This window comes from Mycteria americana, chromosome 4, assembly GCF_035582795.1.
Source record: "Mycteria americana isolate JAX WOST 10 ecotype Jacksonville Zoo and Gardens chromosome 4, USCA_MyAme_1.0, whole genome shotgun sequence".
NCBI classification, from domain to species: domain Eukaryota; kingdom Metazoa; phylum Chordata; class Aves; order Ciconiiformes; family Ciconiidae; genus Mycteria; species Mycteria americana.
In genome coordinates this window covers 32,817,908-32,835,274 of record NC_134368.1, presented here as the reverse complement: position 1 = coordinate 32,835,274, position 17,367 = coordinate 32,817,908, and the positions used below count along the sequence as shown (strand labels likewise).

The 17,367-nt window shown below is 35.9% G+C and overlaps 1 protein-coding gene across 5 annotated transcripts in view; it reads left to right on the top strand.

Annotated features, from left to right (window-relative positions):
- DLC1 (DLC1 Rho GTPase activating protein) overlaps positions 1-17,367 on the top strand; it is a 238,546-nt gene that overhangs the window by 95,323 nt on the left and 125,856 nt on the right. For all 5 annotated transcript variants that reach the window (XM_075500130.1, XM_075500131.1, XM_075500129.1 and 2 more), the window contains exon 5: positions 6,920-6,953. In XM_075500130.1, coding sequence (XP_075356245.1) covers positions 6,920-6,953 — 34 coding nt within the window. The remainder of the gene's footprint in view (positions 1-6,919; positions 6,954-17,367) is intronic.

The window sequence follows — 17,367 nt, the reverse complement described above, 5'->3', positions numbered from 1 at the left end:
TACCCGGATCTATGGAAAGTCTATAATAACACCAAACAGAGCACAAGAGAGTTCTCCTGCATCTTTGTTTTTGCACTTCCCATCCAGCAAGAGTCACACTATGCCAGCTGAATGACGAAGACGCAGGAAGTTACCAGACCACCCCAAGTGCCGGCTCTTGGCAAGTGCCTCGTAGAAGAACTGCCAACTATCCAGCACTAACTAGAAGGGGTCTCTGTGCATGACCTCAGTGGCAGAAAGAGGCTCAAGCAAACAGAAATATCTAGTCAGAAAACAAAGTAGTTGGGGAGAGGCATACAACTGACTGGAGGAGAACATACGCAGGCAAGCATACAGCTTTGTACTTCCACTAGAACTAAATTCATAGTGTTGTCATAGATTTAGTCAGAGACCTCTGAATGTGACATTAATTCCTTTTTAAAATTGAGTTAATTGATGCAGCTTTATTGTTGGGTGGATTTTAATTGCCTTCTGCTCTACTTCTAGTAATTGCAATCTTTAGTAAAATGAAATACCACAAAGAAGAAAGACCTTGCTAAATTCCCCTTCTAAAGCTGGTCTGTCCTAAAAGTTGATGGTTTTGTTTTTTCTCTTTCCTTATCCAGTTGAAAAAAAAAAAAAAGCAAAATTGTAAAAACTATGGGAACTGAAAACTTACTTTAAAAACTTACAAGTTTGATAAAATAATGTTTGTAAATAATTCTTAATGATAAACGAACCATTCTTGGGTTTTCTTCTACATTATTGCTATGATTTCTGTTCAGTGCTAATACCACAAGATTACTCTACTTTAAATTAATTAATTTTTCAAAATGGGTTTTCTACATGCCTATTCTCTTAATCTGATTCATTTACACTACAGGCTTTGGTTTGAAAACATCAGAATTTTCCAGTAGAGATATTCATTCAATACTGTGTTGCAATGGGGATATAACTGAGGAAATTCCTGGTATGGACTGCAATATTTCCCTAATTTCAAACCATCTGAGTGATTGTGGATGTTTTTCTTCCATAAAATAACCCAGTTAAATTTAACTACTACTTATCCAAATTAAGAAAACTAGAGCATACCTTCTAAATAAAATAAAATGCTTATTTAAGGACTGCAGATGATACAGAATGTACACTGTTTGAGAAATTATATAATGCTTAAAATTGTTTTCTGTCTGAGCGTTGTTGACCTCAGTTTTCAGGTACAAGATTGGTCTCATTGACTGGAATAGAGAGTTCTCTGTCATTCGGTTCATTAGTCCTTCTTTGGTAATTGTACATTGTGTTGATATTACCTCCTTTCTTTCTTATCAGAAGCTCAGTGTATCGCTCTTCTTTAGAGGATTTTAGATTTTTGTGTGTCTTGATCGTTCGAATAGAAAGAAGATGACAGAGATATATTTTGATGTACATAGTCTTTTCTGGTCTCAAAGTCAATGATCCTATTTAAAAACTAAATATAGCATTCATTTTTATGTTTGCAAGCTTTGGAGGTTGGTCTCTTTTCTGCTCCCAATGCAATGTAAAGCTTCCACTTTTTTAGAATAGGAATATGGATTTGCTCTTGAAGCAAATCATTTCCGTGAAAAACACAATTCTTACTAAAATTGTTTTGCATAAAAGAAGCATCCACTAAGGTGAGAATTTAGACCATGATTTTTAATTGCAGGAATAAAAGGTGATTACCATAAAAGTACTTCCAAAAATAAGGTGGGGGACTTATAACAGCTTGAGGTCAGCAACAGTTACCTGCTCACAATTATTCTGAAGGCTGGATTTTCCCTTTCTAGTCAAATCCCAGTGTGCTAACGTTTGTCCTGGAGTTTTACTTTCACGCTGGACAGTAGAAGTTATTAACCCCACAGGCAAAATTCTAGAGAAATGCTTGCAAATCAAGATGTATCAGATCACTAGTGAGGAAATTGTCTTGTAGCCCTTTGCAGATGAGTCAGTTATGACAGAGCTCTTCGCGTTTTGTGAGTTTTGCAATGGCAGTCTGGCAGCTCAGTGTGCCCTCACCACTGCTCCCAAGTACACTCTGTCTTCTTTGCGGACAATGCCTCCCCCTTTCACCCCCTGCCACTGCACACATCTACTGACTATACCGCTTCTAATCTGGAAAGCTACAGTCCTAATTTTTTAGCCCAGCTCAGAGATGAAATATGTGAATTTTAACTCTGTAATGGAAGGAAGCTAATTTGGGGAGTGGGAAGAGATTCTTTCTTTCCTCTTTTCATAATGAAGAACTGCACATGCCCAAAATGAATGGTTGCTGTTTGAAATTATGGGCTTTTTTTACATATTTTCTTCTCTTTTCTGTTAAAATATTCTTACAAGCTCAGAAAAAAATAGGTATTTTAGCTTTGGTGAAACAAAACTTTTCATTTGTGCAAAAATTTTATTTTAAGTTTTGATTTACCAGAATTTTCTACCTTTTTCTTTCTTGCTGGAAGACACCTTTTCCACCTAACTTCTCATGAAATTCAAAGGAAGTGAATTTAACCCAGTTTTACTGGGTTAACCCAGTATTAGTGGTAATCATTTCTATCTGAGCAAGGCAACTGCAACTTTAAAGAAAAATGTAAAGAAATATAGTGTTTTACATGCGCTTTACAGTCATATTTGCAGACAGAACATATTTACAGGGAATCAGTTGCAATACACCAAGGATGCATACAAAAATTTTCAGTATGACAATTCAAGTAAGATTTTCATAGGTTAAAAATCACATTCTCTAATTTAAAAGAAAATCCTGAGTATATTTCAGCAATGGTCTGATAGGGATTTCCAACCTTTTTTTTTTCCCCTTTTCTTTCTTGGTGCTGCTAAGAACACATACTGTTAAAAATATAGAGAGGAGGCTGACTTTGGGGCGTGTTTGTTGAAATCTGTGAAGGGGGTGTAAAAAGGGCGTGTGCCTGCTTTTTTTAAAAACGCATGTGACCCAATCATGTGGAAATTGTTAGTCCAGCTCTTTAGTGCTGTGAGGAGAGTGAGAAATAATGTGAAGTTACAGTGAACCCATCTGGCCAAGCAAGAAAATCCGGTTTAATTGCTCCATTGCCAGAAATGTTAAATCACTTCCTGGGAATGCAATTCATTTGGAACATATGGAACTCCATAGAAGGTCTCCAGTGAATTCAAAACTGTACTGGAGATGAGAGCATTTCTCATAAGTAACAATCATGTTTTCCCACTGGGCAGCATGTAAGCAGTATGTGTAGCTGTATTAACAAAAGACTAAACCAATATTAGGACTGTCTGAGATCTTGTTGAACAAGATTTGCTCATGGTTTACTTTATTTTAAATTTTCAAGAAATGCTATGTTCATTTAGGTTTTTTTTTCCTCAGCTTTTAAGCGGCAATAGAACATTCTGACAGAATTTTTAGCTCATTTTACATCTTGATTCAGCAGAATTACACTCTGTTTAGAACACAGACATATTTGAAAGTATCGTCCAAGAAGTCTTTGTACTTTATGGATAAAGAGGATAGTTTTTTGGGGGTGTTTTTTGGTTTGGTTTGGTTTTTTAATCAGGGACTTTACATTTACTATATATTTGAATAAAATGGGAAGATTTACAATTTTTCTGTAAACTAAGCAAATCTAAACCTTTGACTAAAAATATGATATATATACATATGAGTTCTCCTTAAATTGTAAAGAATTAATGAGTAAGACTTGCCTGTTTATATACATTATTTGAAAGAAAACATCTTTCATAACTGTTATAATGGATTCAGAATTTATAAGTATGCCGCAGTACCATGTTCTGAGTCAAACATTCATGTTATTTGCAGTCTTTACAATGAGAAGAATATTGATATTCTTTGGAAAAAATATGCTTCCTATTCTGTTCTAAAGAAAAGATTTTACTTTCACTAATTTGATTCTACTATAAGAGCTTTTTTAGAGATAATTTCTTTTTTCTTTTTTTTTACTTGGATTCACATGAATTTGAGAAAACATTTGGTTCTTGGAAAATCTTGTACTATTTTCTTGTGCAGTTAATCAATACGACCAAATCAGAGAAAATTAGTTCTTCTAATTTTAAAAGCACATGAAGGAAATGGAACCATGTGTTGCCGAAAAAGTGGGCTGTCTCATATCAGGAAGAAAAGTGAGGCAATAAAAAGAAATCTGTGTATTTACATAATGCACTATGGAGAGCCTGGAGTAGTGACAAATGATGGTGACAGGTAGTCACCACTGTATGAGGTCCTTCTCCTAATTATTCTAGGAAAACATATATACTTTGTGGTGCTATCATTTTGAATGTAGTTCTTTATCTGAATACTCTAGTAGCATTTTTTTTCCATGCACCTGACCTGATTTTAGAATTCTTACTTTCAGTAGATTGTATAATCCACATCTGTCTCTCTCTAGCATCAATCCTAATGAATTGCTGCAAGATAGCCGTAGGAACATAGGAAGTACTTTTATTTGCAGACTTCACTCTACCTTTAAATTGTCCGGAACTTATAGTGCTTCTTCATCCTAGTTAACAGAAGTACTAATTTTGTGACTTACACATCTGTCCTGAGGCATTATGATTCTTTGTATTTCCAGCTACAGCTTTTTACCTGGGCTAAACCTGCTAAACAACTCTAACACACTTTAGGACGAGCATCTCAAAAATTTACTAAAATTTATATTTGGTTGTAAATCAACATGTTTTAGTAATCATGGATTAGCAATATTGCATATTTCCAGGAAATAACTTGAAGTGACAAATGGCAAGATTAACAATGTTTTAAAATCTGATATGTTCATATGAAAAAAAATTTGCATGCTGATATGAATAATGATGGGAGCTGATTCAGAAGCGTTCATTCAGGCCAAAGTCACTACCAGTCGCACTGCAGTTATAGACAACATTATTATTAAAGTCCATTTAAGTCCATCATAAAGCCACCAGAGAAATTATCTTCTGCACTTGCCACTCTGTCATATCCCCATTGAGTTCTGTAACTGCTTCCCCCCAGTCCACTGAATCATAGCTCTTCATCTTGGCCTTGCATTTTAGAACTTACAAAGGCTATCCCCATCAAACTGTTGTCTCTTTGCCATGACACAGCTTATGATTTCTATGTTGACACTCCCCAGTCATCTCAATGTTGTCTTCTAAACTCATCTTAAAGGACACCATCACACCTGCTTTGGTTTTTTCATGGCTAGCAAAGCTCAAAATTAAAACATGATAATAACCTGTCCCCATCTTTCCTTCTTTCGTCCTGACCGTTCCATTCGATTTACACTAACGTTCCCTCATTCTTTTTTCCTCTTTTGTTTGGTTTTCTTTCCCTGTTTGTTTGCTTGTTTCTCACCTTCTCCTCTTTACAAAGTTCTCTCTTTACAAATTACCTTCTCAGACAAATGATAATAGTGAATCTGGGGTTTTCTTTCTTATTTTCTTATTTTTCTTAGCCAGTGCAACCACTTAGGTCTGGGAAAGAGAAGAAAATTATATACTGGTTTTCAAAATTCTATCAATTATTTTTAAAAAATCTGTACATGAGACACTTTTTCTTTCTTTGCAACTGATACCTTGATTCGTCCTGTGATTTTATTGTTTCTTTGGCATGTTAACTCTCTTCAGTCTATGGAAGTTAATGCCTTTGCTGCGTTACTGGCGCAAAATGGTGCTTCTTCCAAACAAATGTATGTTTATACAAAGCAAGGGAAATGCTTTTCAAGCAAGGGGCTGCTGTCATTTTGAATAATATTAGTCTGACGGTACAACATTTTTGAATGTCAAACTCAAGCAACAGATATTTAAGTAGGCAGAGTACAGGTGAAACAAAGAATCACAAAAAGGATTCTTACAGCTATTTCTATTCTGTAAGGTATTTATTAATATATGTTGTCTAAGAGACATTCTATTTGAAATTTTGTACAAAATATCATCCAGGAAATGCTATAAAATACTGGTTTATATAGCAGGACAAATCAAATCCTGAAATGAAATTTTCAAAGTCTCTTTCAGGAACTCTATAGAAAGTCTGAAACTGGCTGTTTTGTGATTTCTGTCCATCACTCCCCTCTTTCTTCTTCTGTGAAATCTGCAGCAGGAAAATCTGCTGAACAAAGGCTAGACTGACATGAGTGAAAAGGATGTAAAACTGATACCTTAACTCACATGGCAGTTCTGCATACATTCATACCCAATCTGATTTCTCATCCAGCTTTTCTTACATTTATCATATATGCACTTTCTTTAATTCTGTTTATATGTATGCCATATAAATTCCATTTTACTATTCATTCAATATATAACCTACTTATTTCAGGAAAAATACACTCAGAAAGTTCTTCTGCATTAGACTGAAAAAAAGCATAATATGAAAGGTTTTTACAGCCATTGCAAAAAAACAATTTTCCAAGTCCAAAAACAATTACAGCCAATATGAAAACATTTCTACTACTTGTCTCTGAAAAATTATGTAAAAAGTAAGAAATTGGTATGTTATAGAACAACATACATTTGAGCCCGAGTCCTAACTATATGGAGTCAATGGCAGAACTGTGCTTGAGTTCTGCAGAAGAAAGATTTGGTATTTTAATCTCATCTTCAGCCACACAGTTTTTGTCTTCATTCCTGCAGAATTATTTAGTAATTTCCCAGTGGAATTTTGTGGGCATGTATTCTAGGATGATTATTTCAAAATGTGATCATTGGAATATCTTATTAACTCCATCTCCTCCCTTCTCTCCTCGTCCTTTTTTTTTAACAGTAATTAGTTTCATAATAGATTATAAGCCACGCAAATGGGAACTGTATGTTTCTCTCCAGAGTGCTCAACACAGTGAGACCTCAGTTCTTTCCAGACCTTCTGGACACTCATAAAATCTACCTTAAGATTTTATAATGTTTCCCTAATATTCCTTTTTTTTAAATAGTGGTATCGTTTATTTTTTTCTTTCAGGCTATGCCAATTATTTCAGAGAAGGAGAAGGCTGGTAAGTAAATATTTACTTGTTTTCTCATTTCCTTGTATTTGTTTTGTGGAACATAATGTTACTTAACTAAGTGACAAAAGACAGGCTTCAACTGTGGGGTTTCGATTGTGTAGGGTTACAGACCTGACAGATGTCTGTGTAAAGGTTATTCATTGTTTCCTGAATAGGATATTTTCTTTTTCTGAAAAGCAGTCCGGCTTTCCATATGATACTAATAAAGATGTTTGAAACTATCCTATAAAGTACCCAGTTGAATTGCAGCTGCCCCTCACAATTGCAGCTCCCCCTAGTCTTCCTCTAGATACTAACTTGTTACTTGGTGTTAAAATCTATTTTGATTTATTTGATGTCTCAATTAACAAACATGGATGCCAATGGGTTTGTTCAAGTCACTGGAATTTGATGACTTAGTGTGAACTTTACTGTCTGTCTTTAAGTATGGCAGGAAATTACGGTTATCTGGAGTATTTCACTGGAGATAATAATTTTTATTTTGGCTAAGTACTTCCAGAATATTGAAATGTCGTTTTTCTATTCTTTTCTGTTATATATGTTCTCTGAACACTATACATACTTTGGTGTTGGTATGTGAAATCTATTAGTGATTGTCTGCTAGACACTGTCAAATGGGTGTCTTGTGATAAACACTAGGGAACACTCCACTCTTAGCACTATAGATCTCTAGAATCTCTGTTGCTTTCTTCGTCATTTATTTTAATTGATAGTTTTCTTCAAATATAGCTTGAAAAATACCTCAAACTATCCAAATGCCACCTGGCATTCTGATTTATGTCTGATTTTTGTTGGTGATGTTTTCTTGCGTTATCCTGGTTTGAAGTCTTTCTTTTCTTTTGCTTATTAAGGGAGAGGAATAAGTTAAAAAAAAGGTTTTGAGAGAAAAGCCACAGTGCTAATCAGTACTGTAAAAGCTATGGAGCTGTCTGGTCAGGATTGTGCTATTTTAGCTGTTGAAGTTCATAAATAATTCCCAAACTGTGACCCATATTTAATAAGCATTTCCTTTATAGATTTCGCAGGTGGTATTATTTGGTATTTCTTTTTCTGAGGCACTTTGTATTTGGCCACATCCTTTAAATCATGTCCAAACATGCAAACTGATTATAACTGGCCCTACTATTTGCAGCTAATTTCAAATACTTTGTCAAGCAGCGATGCAACATTATAGATTTTTGTACATCTTTAGCAATTATGTACCATCCAAGATTAAAAGCTATCTGAAAGTAATTAAAAAATCTTCAGGGCATAGAGATGTAATGACCCCAGTTTTACACTGGAGGAATAGAGCTACAGCAAGTGTTTGCCACAGCTAACAGCTTGTAAAATCAGAAATAAAACTCAAAGCTCTATGCTTACTTCTTCAGTGTCAAAGCTACCTATCATGTCAGTGTTGGTGATGGTATGAAATAAATGTATTTTTGTCATGCACTTTATAACCTGTACATATGCATATGAATCTGTCTCTCTCTTCCTTCTTCCTGCCCAGACTTCAGTGTTATGTTTTTTGTGGACAGCATTACGTTTAATATTACATATATTAGGTGGAATTTCATGCCATGTGGAGTCAGTTTGCTGACATTTCCATGTACATGAGCACAAGCTAGACTGTAAATGGAAATGTGGTTGCCTTTTAATCAGTTTTGGCTTTTGTTTAACTCTTTGCAGCTCAGGAGCTCATGAGGTTATGGGGTTTTTTTTAAATATTAAGCATGCATTAGGGAGATGATTATTTAAATCAGGCCTATTTACTGAAGTCACTTGGTCCTAGGGGTAGTTAGTGCTATTTTTTTCAAATGCAATTGGATCTTGATTCAGACATTCAGGTCTCATGTTTTGAATTTAATTAGCCATTGTTTGATCATTACTGCTTACACTTCACCAGACAAATGACATTGCATAAGACTCATGAATGACAAAGACATAAGTAAAGTGTGAAAGCCTTCAAAAAAGAATATAGCATATTTGCATGTCTGCTGTAAGAGAACCAAACAAAACTAATTTTGATATTTATTTGGAAACACCAACAATCTATGTCTTTCTAGTTTATATTATTACAAACAGACTAAAATATATTACAGAACAAAAAGAAGGAGTTGTTTATTTTACTACTGACAATGCTAGTAACACAGTAGGTAAAGAGATTGGATAGTATTGTATTAAAATTAAAATGGGATTAAAAATGCCTTCAAAATGTCTAGTCAAACATCTTTTCTCATTTTGATATTTTGAAGTAATAATTTCTTGTAGCTCCCTCTTTCCTACTTAATACTATTTGATTTCATCTGGGACTAGAAGGAGAAATACAAGAAAGTAGAAAGGCTGTTATTTCAGTGTTTCTGGTTTGGAAATTCTATATACATAAATAAAAACCTGTTTTTACAAGACTTTCTATTCTGTAGATTCTAGATACTTGATACTTTCAAATGCTTTTCCTATAGGCAACCAAACAGTTAGACCCTTAAATGGACCAAGCTGCTTAAGCAGCTTAGAAGTTCACACATTACTGATTATGTTTATAGCAGTTGTTGATCCTTGAAATTAAATATTTTCTCAGTTTTATATATTTTCCAACACGCAGTAAATTTTGACTACATCAAATACAAACTTTCAGACGGAGTACTTAAAAAAAAAAAAAATACACACACTATTTTTAGATTTAGAGTGAAGCCAAACATAATCTGAAAACATTGCTACTTTTGTCAACTAATAATTCAAGAGTTCCTTAACCAGTTAATTTTTTTTTACAGTGGAAAGTGCAGTGAAACCTGCAATAGCAGAGTCCCTTTGGCAAAAATCTATAAATGATCAGTGTATTGAGCAGAACATCAGTCATGCCTAACTGTGTACACTATTGCTTCAAGTTGCGTGAATGAGGGCATTGCAAATGATGTACTGTGGCACCAGCTATTTCTGAGAAATGCATTTTCAAGAAGTCTCAATATTGTTGACATTTCTGGCAATGGTGAAAAAAAGAAATCTTTCAAAAGAACCTTTTTGAGGTAGAAGTTAAGATCAAGCAACATGCACAGTCAGGGAAAATGATGGCTCAAAATGATGGCTCAAGCCAAGAGATGACTCAGGGCTGGGACTATTGGCACCTAAATCAGGAATACAGGCCAGCAACCAGCTTCAAAAGACTGTATTTTCAGATGCATCCGTCTTTCTTTTCAGTAATTTATGTATTCCCATGCCTTTACTTACCTTGCTGACTGTTGTGATTTTTATTCTCGAGTTCTGCCCACAAACTATGAAGAAATTTCAAAAACTATGAAGGATGGAGGGTTCATCTCACCTGTCAATAATGAAGGTGTCTGTGTCAGAGTTAGTGGTGTTGGCTTCATTTATAGTTCAAAAATAATCAACATATGAACCTTTGGTTCACCTGGCTATATGTCAGCATTTGGTTTACCGATGTGAATCACACATGAGACTTCATGAATGGTATTGGTTAACTCTCCACTAACTGTAGAGGCAAGATGGTTCCTAACATAGATACCAATAGTCAGTACGATTAATCCACTGTGAGGTTCCTAATTCAGGGCTAACTTCAGTTTCTGGAGCAGTGTTCCCAAAACAAAGGTGAAATGACTATAAGTCAATATTAGAAGTATTGCCTAAGTCTCTTTGTGGACCTACTTCATGATTTCCCAATTTATCCTCAAATATTTGTAGGGAATAGTGAACTCTGTGACTTAGAAACATTGCTACAACAGAGCCAGCGGGAGGGGTAGAGTGAATATCCACATCTGGTCCGGGACTAGCACAGCTTATTTCTCTTGAGGTGATGAAACTATGTGCTATCACATAAACAGGGCAGAAGGTTTAGTCTAGCCCTAAATAAATATTAACACCGTTGGTCCATAATGTTCAGCATTATAATAAATAAATTTTTCATGTGCATAAAACAACTGCCCTGTAGTATTTTGGTTCAACACACATTTAGAAAAGTTGCTGCTCTAAAAATAAAATAAGCTTTTTTTAAGTCATTGAGTACTACATTTTAGTTATTAAGTACAAACTTGGATCAATTAAAAACACAGAACACATAACTTGATATAAAAAAGCAAGTGACACTTCATCTGTAGCAGTAAAAATTCCCTAGCAGAATAGCAAGTGAACATGCTTTTAAGAGCTTTCATGATTCTAGCAAAATATTCCCTCTTGCTTTAAAGATATACTATGGAAAAAGTGCGCAACCTCTTTGGGTAAATCTCAATATTCTCTCTAACTAGTAGGTTACAGAGGTCTACTTCAGCACAAATAAAAGTGTCAGTCTTTGACATGGAGTAGAACAGATTTGAATAGCCCATTTCTTGTTCATGTTTTGGTGATCAGCAAGCAAACAAGATGATAAAGTATTAAGCACAGTCGAAGACAGCAGCCTCATTGGATCTCTGGCCAATGTAAAGTGTTTGAAAGCTCCCCGGTGTTAGTATTACAATATGGTCCTAGCAGTGAACAAGACTCATTTTTTTTCTGCATCTCCTCTAGATTTCTGGTAAAGATACTATTTAATAAAGTAGAGACTCCATGTCCTTTGGTGTTAATTTCCCTGGTTGCCTTTGATGCATAAAGAAGACAAATACACAGATGATAAAAGGGACCTTAGCGGCAGGGTATTTCCTCTCACAGACTCTAATTGTCGGTGTCAGGCAGTGGAGGACACTTTGTGCTTGGCCCCATGGTGAGATGAGCTGCAGAACAGGAGGTGATGGAGTGATGACAAGGCGGGTCAGGCCCATCTGTGAGAACTCCCAGCGGAGGACCTTGAAAATCCAGTAGCAACAGGTTCACTGTCATTAAACAAGGCACATAAAAGACCAACTGCTTGGCACACTAGGTAGAGCTCTTTTAATTTCATTTAATTTAACTGCAGCTCTAATCAAAAAGGAAAAAAAGAAAATCTCCACTAGATTTTACAAACATGTTCTAGATCCAGAGAAAGCAATTCTTTGCACGAGCAGTACCCACTGGACACTGTGTTTTCATGAAGTCATTAAAGGTTCAGCCATACATAACTTATTTTGAACCTAGAACAAACATTAAAAAATTTAGTCTGGCTGGCTACAGGATATCAATTTCCACATAAAGTGGAGGGAAATACAAGTTACTTGGCACAGTTACTAGTTTTCTGGCTGCTTTACAATATCTCTAGCCAGCATTCTACAATAAACTGGGCAAAATGAATTATTAATGGTTCCTTTTTTTAAGTATTGTATCTGGTCTTAGTAGAACAGTCTTATTAATGTTTTTGTGAGACCTTGGTATGAAGTACCAGTTTCTACCTAGGTAATCTTTCTTTTACTGTTGATGTTGCAACAGTTATAAAATTTGTTTTAGCTGAGTGTTTGCTTTCTAAATAAAAATGTCAGGTGAGCACTCACACTTCAATCTGTCATACTAAAAAACAGTTACAGAAACTCTGCCAGAATATGCATGGATGTCTGCCAAACACCAATAGATGCTAATAGATATATTTTTATTCCACTGTCATTTATTTCATTACTAGAAAAAAGGTTTGTGATGCCAAGAGATACTGAAAGCTGACGTTTCATGCTAAGATTCCTGATGATGTTTAGTTATTGGGTTTTCTTTATTTTTTCTAAATGCAGTAAAATAGCTGATGTCATGATTTTTGGTATTTGACTTTTAGTGGCTTATTAACCGCACACTACCATAGTTGTTCTTCTGAATAAATTACTTCACTTCTAAAAGTCACACCACATTCACTGTATGCATGTGGATATAAACACATACACTTTAAAATGCACGTAGAACTGTGTGAAGCCAAAGTCTCATTAACCTTACGGTGCCGTGGCCATTTTTTTAGGTTTTGGAGGAAACAGTAGATCCTGGGACTGCAGCTTTCCTCTGAAAGTCCACTTAAAACCATGCTAAATGCACTGGAAGCAGGATGGCCCCTAAAACTCGTCTTGATTGCCTGTTGTATATTACTTTCTTGAGTCTTAAAAAGTGAAGGGTAGGGCCAGGTAGTGTGAATGTGCTCTGAGGGGGAGCCAACAGTCAAGAAGGCCGTCTATCATTGAAGAAGGACACAAACGTTCACGTCATATGCCTGAACAGGAAAACAGGTGTTTGCTGGAAGGCTAAAACAAATTCCATGAAATCATTGCATAATATTAAAGTACATCTGAAGTATCTGAGAATTAGCAGAACCTCTTGTGCATCAAATTCGTAAATATCTAGCCAGCTTCTGTTTTCTTATTCCACCTGCATTAGCATGGGCCATCAGTATGGACCTGCTTTTATACTTCTTTGGAAGAGCTTTTTAAATCAAAATATGCTGTTATCTTCACAGGCATTTAATTTTATTAATTTCTTTAATATAGTCTCATCTATTTTGATCTTTAAAATACTTAGAGAGAAAAGCTTAACTGAACTATTTTAGGCCAATAACAAAGATAGACCATTATTTTTACATTGCATTGGTCCATATCTTGGTCCAAAGCTTTAAAGCTTTTGTGGCTATGATATTTTTCTAGATTCTTTGATGATTGTGTTAATTGTGGAAACAACTTTAAATATTTCCTCAAAAAATATTCAAATGTCAGTATTCACTTTAGAGAAAACAAGCAGTGCCTCAGTGCCTTATATTCCTGTGGTGAGCAATTGAATTTTGATTTCTTTGCTGGTTTGTTGTCTTTTCTTAAGTTCCATAATAGAATTACGTTATTCTAATCAAGATATTTCCCTGATAGGAATAAAGATGTATATAGTGCCAGCTGAGTGATTACTGCTGCCGGTCATCATGCTAAATCTTTCAGCTGTCCTTTTTCTGGCCAATCCAATGTGTTTTTAAGGCAATATATACCTTCTTTGTTAGGGCAAGTTATTTTTATCCCAGAAACTATGTGATTAGAAAAAAAAAAGCATTACCATTGAAGTCTTTTAACCATATTTTTACATTAATAATATAAGTTTCCTCACAGATTGATAAGTTGTGAGAATGTCTCTCATAACAGTCTTCATCACCTATTAGCAAAATACAGTTAAACAAAGGATACCCAGGATAACTCTCTTAAAAGGGACCTTTGGAGGTCCTTTCTCCAACCTCCTGCTCAAGCAGGACCAGCCCTGAGGTCAGACAAGGTTGCTCAGGACTTTACCCAGTCCAGTCTTGAAAACCTCCAAAGATGGAGCCTGTGCAACCTCTGTAGGATACCTGCTCCACTGCTGTACTGTCTCCATGGAGGAGATGGTTTTCCTTATATCCAGTCTGGTCCTTTCTGGTTTCAGTTTGTGCCTGTTGTCCCTTGTCATCCTCACATGCACAATGTGAAAAGCCCAGCTCCATCTTCTTGTTGCCCTCCCATGAGTTCCTGGGGACCTGCTGGTAGGACCCCAAAAGCCATCTCTTCAGGCTGAACAAGTCCTGCAGCCTCCATTCACAGGCCAAGCGATCCAGACCCTGATCAGCTTGGTGGCCCTTCCTGGGACTTGTTCCCTTTTAGTGATGCCTGTCTTTTACTGGGAGGATCCTGAACCTGGGCTCAGTATTGCAGATGTGGTCTAACAAGCACTGAATAGAGGGGGATAATCCCTTCCCTCCATCTACAGGCTATGTTTTTATTGATACATCCCGGGATGCTGCCAGCTCTCTTTGCTGCCAGGGCACACTGCTGGCTCACGCTCAGCTCGCTGTCTGCCAAGACCCCAGGGCCTTTTCCATAGAGCTACTCTCCAGCCAGTTTTTTTATCATTTATTTATCCACCCTTCCAGACTGTAAAATCCCAACTTGCAAACAAAAATATTGTGTGAAACAATGTTTCCTGATTGAGCTCTTTGTTGTCAAAGTAGAAAATACAGTTGCTTTCTGCAAATTCAGTTCAGTATTACATCATAACTAATTATAATGTGCTCACATTTCAGAACACCACCATACAGACTGTAAACTGGTAGTCAGTATATTCTGGCTAGTATCATATATTTAATCTTAATCAAGTTGCTTTTCAGTATAAAGTTAGTTATCAGTTACACAGTGGTTTGGTAGCATTTATATTATTCAGCCCAAATTGTGGTCTCTTATTGTATTGGACACCAGAAACATTCTAAAAGAGGTAGTCCCTAAGCAAAAATAGCTTTTAAACCAAAGCAAGCATGAAGAAGTTTTTCTTCCTTTCCTTTTTTGGCTATAATAAGAATAACAGAGAATGGTGATAACCAGTTATTTCTAGCCTAATTTTGTTTGGACTGAGTTCACGGTAAAGATTTGGGTTGATTCCGATGAAATATAAACTAATTCACTTGGTCCTAATTGATACTGACATGTAATCATTAGGCCATGGTTTCCAAAGTAGTGATGTGACTGTTGATTTGGAAATCAGGTGATGGGCTTTCTTTTTCAGTGTCCAGAAATAGAGTCAGCTTCTGAAAAGCTGAGATGCCCAGAGCCAAATTTTAAAATTAACCTTTGGCTACATTTTCATAGTTATTTAGGTACCTGAAGATGAAAAACAAGCTCTGTATTGTGACACCTGCTAATTGTACACCAATTCCAAATAAAGATTACCTTTGGGCAGTAAAATCTGCACATGGTACAGAATTATGAAGGTATCTAGTCATTTCTGAAAAATTTAATAAGCTCTTCTTTACTTCTTTGGATTCCTAGACAACAATCAAAACATCTGTAAGATCATATTATGCTCCTGTTCTCATATTTGAAAATAGGACTTGGACTGCTAAGTTGTTTCAGAGTTACAGAAGATGAACCAAAGATCTAAACAATTTAAAATCATCTTTAATATGAAAAGCTTAGAGCACTTAAGAAAGTGTGGCAAGATAACTTTTCTCTTTTTGCATCTGTTAAAACAGAAGGGTAAGAAACGGTTTCAGTCTCAGATCACCTGGGACGTGGGCTTTACTCCACAAAGCCAGCACAGGTTTTTGTTGTTTATATATTTTAGGTACTTACATGCACACTTTAAACTCCTGTCTTATTAGAATAAAAAGCTCCTTTTCACAAATCCTTAGGGAAAAGAGAGAGCTCTTTGATGTTTGATGAGAAGTCATGCTTATTTACAATCCTCTAAGGACATGATGAAAACTCAGGTGAGAGACACCCAAAAGCACACTTTGGATTAGGCACACCTGGAGGCAAAGTGTCTTCCTGATGTGGAATCGTCCTTGGCAGCACAATGGTTGGGCTGTACGTAACTGCAGCGTCAGAGGTTGCTCAGACTGGGGTTTTTTTTCCATGATAGAGTTGTTGGCTTGTGCTCTGAATGCCTTCTGGTATAGCAAGCGATGGTTGAGAGAATTGCTGTATCTGCTTGTAGTATGTTCAGCCTAAGCGACTAGATCTTTTATTGTCTATAAATTCAAAGATACTAACCATATCTGACAAAAGGTGTTTTTCATTATCTTGAAGATTTTGAAATACCTTGTGGTATCTAGGCATCAAGTTTAGTCCTTGTCTCAAATCTCCTCTGCAAACACTCTTGTAAAATCAGATTGCTTTTGCACATATCAGGAAGTGGCAATCACATCAAATGCTGATTCTCTAGCTTATGGTAGATGCCATTGGTCTTTAAAATGCACCAGTGTAGGATTCTTATATACAAAGTCAGTCAGTTGCCTCATGCAATTGCTTTATTACCATCTTCAATCTACCTTTGTGTTGATTTTGGCTATTAGTGAATCTCCCCTTCATGACATTTCAGGAAAGAATCAGATAACTGCATGAAATTGTTGCTTAATTCATAAGTATTACAAAGAAAGAAAGAACTGAAAAACAAGTTTATTGATAGACACAACTGCCAAATGGCCTATAAACTATAAATCTGCAATAAATTATTCCTGCAGGTAATCGTTCCAGTCACATGAGTTTGGACTAAGCTTGTAAGTAGAAGTTCGCTAAATCCAAGTCTAAAATGATTTCTCTGCAAGTTTCTCTCAGTGAATAGCCTCTTTAGTTCAATTGGTAGGTATTAATTTAAAGCCCAGTCTACAGTGGATTCAATTGCACTTGCTGCTGTACTTTGGCCTAAAAGAAGAGCAGATATTGGTAACCAATTTCAGAGTGCTAGCAAGGTACATCATATCTCAGTAGCCACCTATAAGCAGAACTGAAAGGCAAAGAGGAAAGTAACCAGGGGTTTTAATACCTATCAAAATATAGGCTTGAAATTAGAGAAGACCAGTCGAAACCTGTTAAAAGGCAAGGAAAAAAATTAATAAAATAAACCACTGCTTCCTCCAGGCAAGTTGTCTAATTTACAATGTCATACCGGAATCAATGTTTCTTCATGTTGCAAGGAAGAAAAAGAAAGACTAAGACTTTTGTCAAGAATTTGTTATCTATCAATCGACTTACATAGAGCACTGACTACAGAACAAAGCCCATGCCTACACTAGAAAGATTTTGCTCTTGTAGTT